The sequence below is a fragment of the Tyto alba genome, unplaced genomic scaffold, assembly GCF_018691265.1.
Source record: "Tyto alba isolate M040663 unplaced genomic scaffold, T.alba_DEE_v4.0 Super-Scaffold_27, whole genome shotgun sequence".
Lineage (NCBI taxonomy): Eukaryota > Metazoa > Chordata > Aves > Strigiformes > Tytonidae > Tyto > Tyto alba.
In genome coordinates, this window is record NW_024881301.1 from 19,275,346 (window position 1) to 19,289,087 (window position 13,742).

Below are 13,742 nucleotides of genomic sequence, written 5' to 3' on the forward strand. Positions count from 1 at the left end.
CTGAGGACTGTGATGATCACAAAAGATTGGGCAAAGGGAGAAAGAGCTATATACACATCCATGCAATTTTTTATCATGTGCTTTTAAATGCACCTCCATGCTTCATCTTGTATATTTAAATATTTTGTTTGCAGTAACCTACCGAAGAAACAAAATTATAAAATTTTCCAAGAAATTACCGTAAGGGATGAAAACACACAATTCCAACTCCCAACTTTAGCTTCCTTTTAGTGAAAAAGGTATCATTTCGAACTTGTACTCTGGCTTTAGCAAAGAGTCTCTTTGCCAAAAGCAAGCTAAAACAAGCACCTATTATATAAATACACATCTTGTGGCACAGCTTTTGCAACAAAACATAAAGCCCAGAATTATGCAATTCTTCCACACTGGATTTGAATCTGGCCATCTAATCAGAAAAGGAATGGTGGTCACTTCTGGTATCTTTATTCACAGGTAAAGTCTATTTACATCTTTTTCTGTGGCTACAATATCAGAAAAAGTTGTTGTCAAGTCCAAATGAAATATACTGAAGCTGTCTTATAAAAATTATTTTACTTCAAATATTAAAAATCTTCTCTATTTAGCTTCCAATTATCTTTCTTCAAAAATGTTTAATACCATGGAAAGGCTACTTAATGCTTGCATGTCTTGTCATATTTTTCATCTAATTATCTTATACAAGTGCAGTCTTGAGATTTTACATTCAATAGAAAAAAAGTGGCATTGGGTTCCAACTTATGGTAGAACAGTTGCAGCAAAAATACACAATTAAGGTTTTAATTCTGATCAGCCTCTAAGTCTGTGTAACTGACAGCTGAAGTTAAGCAAAAAATCTGTTCCAATTTACTAGACTGCATGGAAATACGACATTGAACACTAACCCCCATCTATCTGAGCTGCTACAGTACTAATAGTTTTCAATAATCCTTGCTCTTTCTGGTTGTCCAGCTATTGTTCATAAGAAAGCCACCTATGTCATCCTTTCAAAAGAGGATTCCTTCCTTATTTTGATAAAAACTTTTTGAACACAAAAATCTCTGTGAAATACAAAAGGACTTTGAGCACAGTGATACATGACCATTTTCTAACACCTGTTAAATATTTAGAATTAAGGAGTTTAATGGTCTTTAGTGAAAATATAAAAGAACTTCAAGAGAGTTAACGCTAAATGTCCACAAAGGCATAAAGCGGCATATTTATTTCATATCTCTGTAAAGCAATTCTAGTCCATACCTAGATTTATAAAAAATAATTTAATTATTAAAAACTGAAGAATGGATAAAATCTTGCAAGTATTTAATTTACAGGTTTTCCAAATCAATTCTGAAGATCTACTGTGTAAAGTAGGACTATCCCACTCCCCAAATATTTTAATGCAAACAAAAGCCTTTGCTCCTACAAAATTTCCTGTGCAAATTTCCCTTTGGAGCACACATGCCAAATTTTCTGCAGTCTGGCAAAGGCTAATGCTGCCAATGATGCAGTTGTTCCAGGCAGCTGTGAATTTTGCCATGTTAGAGACATGAATATGTGAAACAAGGGTGAAATTGGGCCCAACAGCGAATTTAATGTGTACACTCAGCTATTTCCTATGTTTTCTATATGCCAAATAAGACAGAAATAAAAAAAAAAAAAAAAAAAAAAACACCAAACAGATTCTCAATGCATTTTGAAAGGCAGATGGGATTCACCAGGAGCTCCTCTAATCAATTTTGTACTGAGTCCATGACTCCTGGATGACCTAAAGGATTTCTTTTAGAAGGGCATCCAATCTGGACTTTAAAATTCCTAGCTGTTCCAGTAGTTAATTATCATTACTACAAAAAAGAAAAAAAATAAATAAAAGAAAAAGAAACTTCTAGCTGTTTGATCTGCTTATGCCTTTGACTGCTAGGATAGAAGCCTCTGCAGTCAGAAATCCTCTTCTCTTTTAGAAACTCACGGTCTATGATCATGGCAATTTTTGAGAGTCCCTTTACTACACCAAAGTAATTTTGAAATGATAAAAGGCTTGCATACATTTAAGATGAGCTCCAGTGTGGGGGGAAAAATGTATCATGAGATGAAATTCAATTTTATTACAACACACTACATGCTGGAGTCCTCACTCAAGTCCACTAAATTTAGTAGGAACTGTGTTTCAGGAGAGCCATCAGAATTTGCCTGAGATTGTGGTTGATAGCAAAAAAAGAAGGAATGAAAACAAGCAGGCAAGAAGGCACCTGGTGATTCATATATATATTTAAACTCACATCATGCAGCTGTCAGTATGGCATATACAGTCCTGGTTTGCTGAACTCTCTAAGACATACAAAGGAGAGATAGTGTGGGAATGCTATTACGGATCATATCAACAGTCGCCCTAGTTTGGTAGTTGGTATTCAACAGCAGCCAGAAGCTATTTGAAGAGTATTGGAATCTAAATAATAAATATAGGAATAAGATGCATATGGAGATGTTTCTGTCTTATTCTAAAATTGAATGGATATTTATGTCCTGGATTAGCAAGGATTATCTGCTGCATAGATTGTTATCTGACCTCAAAGATATTGCTATGAGTAAAATAATGAATCTTTTTTTGCAGTCCTTTAACTTCAATATTTTATGCCAATAAGTTCCACAAAATATAAAAGATATGGGGAAAACTTTTCACTTGCTAGCCTGTTTTATAATTTTTTGCTATGTTTTAAAAAGAATAAATATGGACAAATAATCAACTGTAATTACAACATAATTTTTGTTGTCCTTCAGTGTTTCTCCTTTTGCCTTTTTTGGAAATTTCTACTTTAAAAAATACTGCTGCTCAACATCTTACTACATCTCTATTTATTTTTACGACATTTTTCAGACATGACTATTCCAGATCTTTTTAGAAGACAGAAGTAGACACAGGGGTATCAGAGATGAAAATGTTGTGCAATATGTATGGCTCTCATCAAATTATATACTGATAGAGCTGCTATCATCATGGGTTTAAAAATATCCAGTTGCAATCCAAACTGTTGATTATGGCTGGACAGGGAGTAGAAAATATCAATGTTGTAAGAAATTATGTGCAACTGGGTTTTGTCAGATTGTTTTTTCTCATAAAATATAACAAGATGTCAATTGAGTTAGTATTACTACTTTTTAACATACATTGCTCCAAACTTGTCAACATGGAATTTAATCTTCATCATAGAAGTTGGTTGATTAAATCTTTCCTTCCTAAGTTGTTTTTAGGCATTTCCAGTTTGAGTTATTCTAAATCAGATTGTTTCAACAGCGTATTTACCCACCTTTCATCTTATTAACTATATTTCTGTAAGTACTTAATTACTATAATAAGGACAAATGTGTTTACTATAAAGGGCTTTCAGGAACATTCTAACTAAAGAGGAAGAACACCCTATGGCCTAAGTTACTGGACTAGGGTTTATAAAATTGGTCACATTTTAATTTTCTTCCACAATCTTTCTCTTTAATGATGAAACACATTTCTGTGTCTCAGATCCTTGAAGATGAAATATGTTTACTTCTTCCCAGTCTCACAAGAATGTTAGAAAGATAATTTGATCAATATATGCAAAAAGACCTGGATCTAGCAACATAAATGTAACAAAAAGTATAACACTAACTAGTAAACATTGAACCTTTACATTTATCTTTTTTTTTAATTTTATTTTTATTTTAAATCAATTACTAAGGTACAAAATAACTTAAATGTTTACCATATATCTGCTTAAATTTTGGACTCAAGTGGAAAAACCGGACAGGCATAAATTTTCTTTAAAGCGTTTGTTTGACTCCATGATTTATAATCACCTCTTTACTTCTGACTTCAGTCAGGTTACCTAGCACTAACATGGAATTCAGAGATCTCAGTCATCTTGCTGTCATTTGTCTTTCTAAACAATACATACAAATTTACTATGCATTATTTCCTTGGAAGGTTTTTTTATGAAGTATATTTCTTTTAGTAACTTGGCACTAGATTTGGAAAGACAGACTGGTTTCTAAAAGGGCCTAGTGGGGGGTTCTAAAACAGCTAATTCAGTTTGAATCAGCTATACACCATTGGAAATCTCTCTTGGTACTACTTGCATCTTTAGCAAAATAAGTATTTCTATAATTCCAGGCTACAATATTAGCAGTTAATTTCGTCCAACCAGGCATGGATAGAACAAGTGTCAGTGTTGTATTCTGCATGTGTTCACAACTCATGAATGAATCTGCTTGGTTCCAATAACTTACCATTCTGTATCTGATTCATCTTTTCTGCTACTAAACTCTGACAGTATCTAATGTCTATTACTTTCCACAGATTCATTTTTACAACAATCCCTTCAACATCCATTGTGCTAAGGCTGATGAAAAGAAACTGCGTAACTTGACTGTAATATACCTCTAGACTTTTTTACATCACCTCCATGTCTGCAGCTCCCTACTCTTTAAAAACTGTGTCCTACAGCTGTTTGGTATTAATGTTTATTCTTTTCTGGCTTTGTTTTGTGTTTTTTTTTTTTTTTTTTTTATTTTCACTTCTCATGAACAATTGGATGGAAAATAATTTTTACATTCACTATATGGATATTTTCTGTTTGACTTTCTTTACTGTAGTTTGCCCAGCTATACTTGTCATCCCTGATTCAGTTACGAGAAGTTTAAAATATGTTTATAAAAGTCAAAAGCATTTTCATTTCCTGTATTCACTTTTTTTACTAATTTTTAAATATTCTTTGTCATGTTACAGCATTCTAGGTTTTATTCATTCTCTGAATATCCTGAAATAAATTATACTGTGTTTATTACTGACTCATGCATACTTACCACCTGAACTAATTTATGACTTATGTCAGGAAATAAATATTTTCCAGTATTTCTTGGTATGCTGTACAAAATATTTACATTTTTTACCAAAAAAAAAAGAAAAAAAAAAGAGAAAGTACAGAAATAGGGCTGCTCTGAATCTTATGTCTTGAAAAGATTTATCATGATCATATAGGCTTACCTACTTCTCACATGTAAGAAAATAAAACTTTATATATATATATATATATATATATATATATATATAGTTGATGATAGAATATAAAGATTCTCCGGCTGGTCACCTTCTATAATGTAGACGCACTCTCTGTCAGGAGGATACTTGTTGGGGTAATTGGGAGAAGTGAAGATGCCTCCTTCTGCATATTTTGTCCAAGTTCCACACTGTACTGGTTTCTGTCCTTCGGAAGTAATTTGCCTTTCTGTGAAACAGTCATATTAAGCATTATATAGTTAGCTCACATGACACTTAAAACTCTCCTGCAGAATAAAACAGTCCCTTCTGTCAGTGGCCTCAGCTTTTTTCTATTAAGACTGAGAGTATGATCATTGACCTGAAGGAAAACAAGGCTGTTCTTCAGTGGTACAAACATCTAATTCTTACTCAAAACATTTTTTCAAAGCAGAGAAGAAGCTTGGATGTCTAGGGGAACACATTTATATTGCTTTTAAAACAATAACTTTGTAGGGAAAGCACATGCTCAAGAAATGAGACATGAATTTCCCACTTGTGTATCTCAAAAGGCTCAAGCATGTGCTCTGTCAGCAAGCTATGTGCCATAACACAGGAATACCTCAGTCACAAAATCAAGAAAAAACCCCGCAGAATTATGACAGAATATACAAATTGTTTTAAATTTGCAGCAGCTTTATCCTATATTCACCAGACAGAAATAGGCAGGGGAATTCCTGGGTTCTTTTTCATTATTTTTATCTTGCTGTTTTCTGTAAAATTAACAAATAGCTCTGAGGCCAGGAATCACAGCCCAGAACTTTCCTCCTCCTAGGTGAATCATCAGAGAGCAGAGTCAGACCTTTTTGTTTGCTTTCTTCCTAGCCCTGAAACTCTTGCACTCCTTTCTGCACATTGGCAGAGAGCCTGGAGACAAAGGTTTGAGTCTGTTCAGGCTGAAGAAGATGAAGGATCGCTTCCTGGGCACTATGCTTTAACAGGTAGGCTAAAATAAGATGGATTCTTTGGAGGGAAAAATACCTTGGCTGGTATTAAAAGGAAGGATAGTAGATTGTAGATTTCACAGAGGTGTCTGAAGAGGACTCCTGTGTTTTGCTCTGAATGAGGTTATCTATATCCAAGGAGTGTCCCATCTAACTTAAGGCTCTGATGGGTAGAGCCGAGTTTGTTTGAGTTTCCCTCTTATGATCAATGGAGGGAGACAGGCACCTTCCAAGGATGATTTTGACCACTCAAGATCTGCCTTATGCTCTGCAAGCGTTTCTCTTTCTGCCTGGTCTGTATCCAAGCTGAATATGACATGGGTCCTAATATTCTTGAAATTAATCCAGGTCTGCAGGGACTGAGCATTCAGACACACACTGTGCTGAGCAACTCTCCCTGCTTGGCTCTCACCACATTTAGCATCCTGGGCTTTTAAGAACCTCTTTCTAGCTCCACTCTGCACAAATGCACCCATGATACCCAGTTTCAGATTTTGAATTCTACTTCAATAAGCAAAAATATCTTAAGTGTATATAGCTCAGTGCCCAAACTGGACTTCCCAGTTTGAAAGTGGGGACACTTTGCAGTTTTTAGTTAGAGCCAGGCTGAGTCTTTAGTTAGATCTAGCTGTGGATGAGGTCACTAACTTGCTAAAAAAAGTACCACTGGATTTTTGTGTGTGTACAGGCACACTAATACTCAAAACAAATGAACAAAAGACAGACACTGGAAGTAGGTGAACCACTAAAAATTTCAAGAACTAAGCTAACAACTCAAATCCATACTTTGGACTCTAATATAATGTCAGAAAAAAAAGTCTGAACTTTACATACCTGTTCCTTTTTTGGTTCCCCCAGACAAATGTAGAATGATTAGACTTGCTACAACTGAGAGAGAAATACGCATTAAATATCACAGTGTGATAGTGCCTGCAATCAAATAAATTATAAGCATTCACCTTAGAATACACAATAAATAGAATTACTGTAAAAAAAATGTTTCACGTTTACTTGCATCTTTAAATTGCACATTTTGTACAGACAAGTGTCTTTGTGATCTGTCCTTGTAAGTATTTATGTTTGTACATGTATCCAAATAAAGAGATCTCTTGGGTTTAAAACAAAATCCCCAGGCACTGGTGTTTCCCTCCTGTTTTTTTTTCTTTTTTTAATATTAGAGAAAAACATTTTACCAATATTTATTTATAAATTTACTGGTTTAGGCCAGTAAAAGAAAAGTGGCTGTTTTTAACAGGAGACAATGGCCTGCTAGGTTTCAGTGGCACTGAACTTGCTAATATGTCTTGATATGGCATAATAAAATTTGAAAATGAGTACTGGGAATATGAAAGAAATGAGGGGTTGGGTTCTTCACATCCATCAAAGCATTTGCAAATCCCCAGTGAAGTAAATTATTGTGTATGCTTAACAGTCTCATTAATCTAGTTTGTTTGACTTGTCAAGAGGGTGTTGCTTTGTGCTGCAGTGAATTTGCAGCCCACTTTACAAATAGGAATCTTCTATCTCCAACCATGATAGGACAGCTATGCCACCTGGGAACAAATGTGCCCTTTCTGAGATGGACTTCAACCTGGAGATATTTCCCGAGTTTCTGGGAGTTTCCAAATATAACATTTTGACTAGAACATGCCAAGGCAAACACTTAGGCCAGTCATAATGACACTAATTTGGAAGACCAAAGTGACTAGCTAGCTACCTGATAAAGAAATCATGCACTAATGGTAGCGTTTTCTTGTCATCACCCATATCTTCTTCGGCTGTTGGAGAAAGTGTGATAGCAAGAGCAGAAGAGAATGGATCCATCAGTTCTTGGAGTGCTTGTGGTTTTGACCCCAGCTAGTTTGCTGTTAAGCCTGGACATAATGCCCAGACTGCACTGAAGTTAAAGTGGAGATGAAGTTGTGTGTTTATTCTGAGTATTTTAGATTGATCGGCTGCCCTTTGCATTGTGATGAGGAATTGATGGACCTGTGGTCTTTAACAAATGTAACTGAACAGCATACTTTCCTCTTCTTATCCCCAAGAGACACCAAAAGTCATCATGGGCTAGTAACTAGATACCTAAACGATCCTTTCAAAGACAGTGCTTTCAACATTTTCAGCTTTTACATTGCAAATTGTGTGCAATTTTTACCCCAAAGGAAGCCAGTCTCACTATTTCCAGTATTCTGGTGGCACTGAGATCTCTATTTCTATGCCTTTGACCTTTCCTGTGTGACAGAGGGTTTGAGGCATGGATGATGGCTACCTTATTAAGCAAGGAAAGGCTGAAGTTGTGGGAAAATGAAGGCTTGGCAGCATATTCACTCTTTCTTGGTCAGGCTCACAGCCCCTGTGTCTTTTTGAATCCCTCAGCTAACAGAGACGGATGTTGACAGAGCTAGTAGTTAAAAACTCTTCTGTGTCACGGGCATTCAGTGAGAACATTACATCTGCTCGGATCTGAATGCTGCCCAACCATTCATGCCCTTACTCTCCTCGGGGATGGATTCTGGAAATAAATGCTAGCTGGGACTCTGCCTGCCAGCTGTGTCAGAATCTGAAGGCAATGCAGGATTTGCCCATTTACTAAGTTGCTCATTTACTTTAGTTGTGCTTCATGCAGTGAACATACTGCATCTACGCCTGTAATCCTCACCAGTCAAAACCTAATTTCTCATCTTGTAAGGTAGATTGGTGTTAGAATTTGGACCAGCTGCCAGCATTCTTTCTGCCCACAAATTTACGGAAGCTAGAATCAAGTCCTCAACAGCCTAACAAGCTCCATGTGAGAAATGTTTCTTCTTAGGCAATTAATAACAACTCATATCTGATTCTTACAGGTTCATTTTAAGCACTTTTGTCGATTACCTCTCCCCTCCTTTTCTATATGGAAAATACTGAAGTTCAGAGAAGAGAGTTGGCCCAAGTTACAGAGATATTATTACCAAGATGACAGAAAAAACACAGGTCTCTTCAATTCCAGTTGCAACCGCTAGAAAGGATGCCTCCAAGTCGCAGAGCTATGTTATTCCAAAGCATAGAGCTATACTTACATATCAACATGTCAGTATTTATTATTAATAAGGAGTCAAAATAATCTTGATAATAAAATGTAATAGATAAGGAGAGACTAAGAGACTATATTTTTTTCTGGACATACATCTAACATTTCCATAGGTAAAGTGAAATGCTTCTTCCATATTTCAAAAAAAGAGAAAGACTCTTGATTTAGTGACATTTATACCAGCATCACCAAAATCTGTATCTTGCCAGAAAGTAATTAAAATGATGGATATTATGGGAAAAGATAACACAATATTTTTTACCTAAGCAGTCAAGGGAGTCCATTTTATTGCATAGTGTATGACTTCTTGCCTTTTTCTTTCTCAAGCCACAGGAAAAGAACAGTGCTTCTCACAGAGGGGGGAAAAAAAAAAAAAGACCCCAAAGAGACCAATCATGCAAGCTTCGCTCATTGAAAACTGTCACTTGGGAAGCTTTGACTGTAGAGCAACAATATTGTGATTATCTGGCTTTGGGAATTATTTTAAAGAAGTTTCCGCCAAATTTCTTGTTGTATTCTCTCTGTCTTCCTCCTCCCCCTTTCCCTCCTAATCACGGGTGTAATTATAATCATGCTTTCTAGTGCCACTCTGATTACACATCTTTGCATCTTTTTGGATATGTGCATTTTTCCATTACAAGCTGTATGTAAAGAGATTCCATCTCTTGGCCAGGCAGCTTTTTGGAGGCTGTGATTTGGCACGGGCACGGCTTCGCCCTAGCGAGGAACTGTTGGGCGAGCAGTACCTGGCCACAGCGCTGCTGGTTTTACAGGTCTGGGCGTGGAGAGAGGTGCTGGAAGGAGCTGTGGCCGGCCAAGCCCCTTCAGCAGAGCAGACCCTCTGCACAACCGAGGCGGGCGAGGGGGGGGTCCCACCCGCGCCGCCCGAGGTCCCCGGGGGTCTTCAGCGAGTAGCTTACACCTCGGTGCCCCCCTGCCGCTCCCGGAGGATTTCGCCCGAGGGGGCCGCTCGCGCCCCGCAGCCCCGCGGGACCCGCGCCCGCCCCCGCGCTGCCCCGCGCCCCCGCCGGTTCGAGCCGCGGGGCCGTTCCCCGGTCTCTTCCCGCCTCCCCCCCCCCCCCCCCCCCCCCCCCCCCCCCCCCCCACCCCCGTCACGCCGAAAGCCAGCAGACGCGCCGCGCCCAGGTGAAAACCGCCGGCCCGCCGGAACCACGGCACGGACAGGCACCCGCTGCCCTCCGCTGCAGAGTGCCGGGGAAGGGGGGTGAAGTGTGTGCGGGGGGGGAGTTTACCACCCCCACACACACACACACACACACCTCCCCCCCACGCCGCGGAGGTCTGGGCGTCCCGTTGCGTTAGTTGTGGAGGTAGCGGAGGGCAGGAGCCCGTACGCGGCGGCGGAGCTCAGCCGAGGGGAGAAGGGGGGCGGCAGGGGGAGATACTCACTGTGAAAGAAGCTGCGCCCATGGGTCATGTCTGTTCCTTACACAAGGGGCTTCGGTCTCCACTAATTCCATTTAGATACGGGAGGACTTCCAGTGGCGGGGAGAGGATGGAAGTAGGAAAAGAAGGAAAAAAAAAAAAAAAAAAAAAAAAATATTCCCAAGCCCACACACAGCAGAGCGGAGCAGCCCTTCCTCTCGCTCGCTCTCCCTCACCGCCTTCAAATAATCACCGCTGGCTCAATCCCATCACACCCGAGCGATCACCAGCACCACCACAAGCGTTGCATCGCGGCGGCGGGCAAGGCGGCGGCGGCCCGCGCATCCAGGTGCCGGCGGGGCGAGCCGAGCCCCTAGTCACCAGTTTCATACAAAACCAAAAGCAGATCGAAGCATTTCCTGCAGGACTCCGAGCCCAGCGACTTCCAGCCCTTCGGCTTCTTTTGATGCATTGAAGAAGGGATTAATGGGTCCGTCATCAGCTCCTTGTGCTTGCTCCTCTGAAGGGGTGGGGGCGGGCGGGAGGGAACCCGAAGAGGAGGGGTGGGGGGAAGAAAGATTTACCAAATAGGGGATTTAGTCATATTTGTGTGCAACGCGGTCCTTATTAGAGAGGAAATCCTTTAAAATCGAACAAATCCATTTTTGCAAAGCCCTCTCCCTGCGCGTAGTGTAGTATCAAGTGGTAGCAGCGGCAAGAGGCTGAAAACACATTGCACGGTCTGAAATCCTCTCAGGAATGGATGGAGCGAGATAGAGATGGATGAGGGTAGAGAGATGCCCCCTCACTTCACCCGTCCAGGGCGAGAAGCAGAAGAAAACCCTGAAGACTCTTCCATTCATTCAGTGCAAGGGAAGGGGAAGGGGAGGGGAGGGGCGGGAGGGTGGCGATGGTGGGGAAAGGATGATTTCAAAACTGGGAAAGGAAGAGTAAGTGGAGAGGGAGCGTTTCCCCTCCCCTAATCAGTTCATGGATCAGACAAAATGCTCATGAGTTCCTCCTTGAACGGCACCTGCCAAAAGAAAATTGAAAATATTTTCCACCTGGAGAGGCGACTTCTCCATTTACACACCCCCACGCACGCACGCACAAAAGGGAGCAATGAAAGTTTAGCCGCTAATCCTCCGGCTGCAGATACAGTGATTGCCTCTTCCAATCAGCCCAGAGACAACAGCAAAATCATCTCCCTTTCGCTTCCCCCTCCCTTTCTCAGGCTTATCTTCCTCCCCAGCCACATCACACGCCAAACACCCATCTCTTTGACGAGGTTGCGGAGGGCTAGTGGCCAGGGCGGGAAGGGAGAGGGGAGAGTAGAGCAGGGAAAACGTATTCATAATAAAGAGTTTTGAGAGAAGCTGAAATGATCTCAGCGAAAAACAAGAGCGGAGGAGGAGTGGCTGGACAGAAAGGGCAGTGTCCCCCCTCGGCCCCGGGAGCCGGCCCTGCAGGGCCGCGGCCTCCCGCAGCCCGGGCGAGGGGAGGGCGGCGGGGCCGGGCCGGGCCGGGCCGGGCCGGGCCGGGCCGAAGCGCAGCGCCGGGACGGCGGGGAGGCCCGAGGAGAAGGGCAGGTCTGTGCCAGGGGAGCGGGATGGGATCCCTCTGCGCCGCCCAAGAGCTGCCGTCGCCTCTCCCCCCCCTCCCCAAACCCGGGGATGGGGGGGGCAGAGCCGGGGGCCCCGGGGCACAGCCAGCCCCTTCCCCCGGCTCCCCACGCCGCAGCCAGCACCTCCCCGCCCGCACCTGATGCTCGCGCCGTTTGCAATGAGAAAAGTGTGTCCGGAAGCGCGCGGGGGGGTGCGGATCAGGAGGGTGTCGGGGAGGGGCCTGTAAATCGATTTAAAAATCAAATCCAGTCCGGGAAGCACCTTGGCGCGAGTGAGGAAAGGGAAAGGGGAGGCGGGCGCAGGTCAGGCGGTCCCCGCGGCCGGGCGCGGAGCGGCGGTGCGCGCCCGCGGAGCCGGGCTGCGCGCCAGGGTCGGGTCTGCCGGCTGCCTGGTGGGCAGGAATCAGTAATAACGCAGTGGGGCCACCTGTTGTCTTTAGGGCAGCTTTTTAATGAGGCGGGTAGCGCCGCTCCCTCTGGGACAGCACTGAGCCGCACAACTGCCATTCCAGAAGGTGAATAATGGGGAAGCCTCGATTTTTTTTTTTTTTTTTTAATTATTATTTTTCAGTAAATCGCCTTGGTTTAACAAATAACCGCAGGGCTTTTTTTCAGCCGGTGGATTGTCTGCTCTGTTCTCTGAATAATATATCTGCCATTGATGCTTATGAATGCAGTCAGTCAGCAATAGCGGCATGCACGTTAGGCTAAGTCTGAGGTGATCGTGGCTAGCAGAATTCATCCAGTCCATCAGCCAGCCAGCCACTACCCGAGCCAGCCTGACTTTGAGCATTTAAAAATCCTGCTGGGTGAGAAGGGCACAGGATCCAGCTACAGGGCTCTGCAGTAAGCTCCTTAGAACAAGTAATATAGAAGATATAAGACTTCATGAAAGGATTCACCTATGTTTTGTGTAATCTATCTTGCCATTAGCAACATCAAGTCTGCAGCTGTTAATCTTAATAAGATGTCCTACTCTGCTTTCTAAACCTCTCAGCAATTTCTCTGACCTTCCCTATTCTCTTCCATCTCAAGTTAAAGAACTTTGTTTGTGCAGTAATTGAAAGTCACCTGCTTTATCCATAGGATAAACTTCTATAATACAGATGTGCAGTCTGCCTTAGTCAAGCAACAGTAGAGTGACTGAAGAAGGACAGTGTTGAAAACAGTCATAGGACTGTTTATAGACAGTCAGATGTTTCTTCTGCAGAATGATGCAGTCATCCACATGGCTAAGTTTCAAGTTATAGTTACTTGAAAAGAAAAAAAAAAAAAAGGTTATAGAACAAGTAGGCACAAAACAGCTGATTTTGCTGTTCTGGGAAAATGTGCTGTGTCACATCATATAACAGCAAGCTTCAACATTTTTTCTTTTGTGAGATAGGGTGTTTTCACCTTTAAAGATCTTAGATTTCTTTTGATTGTCACTCTTAATTTTAAGGATACCATTGCAATAGTATTGGCAAATAGCATGTGGAAGATACCAGCTATGTTTAAAATATGCCAAAATGTAATCAGTCATCATCATTATGGAGTGAGACATCCACAAAACAGCTGAGGAATGGCCACAGTGGCCACTGCATGTTCTTCTAATGAGACCTTATAGAGATATCTTAGGATCTACATAGCTGGATGCTAAAAGCTTGTTCAGAGGTGTTTAAAAGTGAGCATACAGGGTTT

The 13,742-nt window shown here is 41.6% G+C and overlaps 1 protein-coding gene across 8 annotated transcripts in view; it reads right to left on the minus strand.

The window, feature by feature from the left end:
* The window catches only part of NETO1 (neuropilin and tolloid like 1), a 68,191-nt gene extending 56,670 nt beyond the window's left edge, over positions 1–11,521 (minus strand). For 4 of the 8 annotated variants that reach the window (XR_006165804.1, XR_006165805.1, XM_042798206.1 and 1 more), the window contains exons 1-3: positions 10,463–11,517; positions 6,820–6,873; positions 5,094–5,231 (exon numbers count right to left, since the gene is read on the minus strand). Coding sequence is in view for 6 of the 8 variants with exons in the window: in XM_042798206.1 (XP_042654140.1) it covers positions 5,094–5,231; positions 6,820–6,873; positions 10,463–10,490 (220 nt within the window). In the remaining 2 variants the exon portion in view is untranslated. Of the gene's footprint in view, positions 1–5,093; positions 5,232–6,819; positions 6,874–10,462 lie in introns of all 8 variants that reach the window. The other 4 variants (XM_042798204.1, XM_042798205.1, XM_042798203.1 and 1 more) reach the window with 3 other exon arrangements.
* Between the last annotated feature and the right edge of the window lie 2,221 nt (positions 11,522–13,742).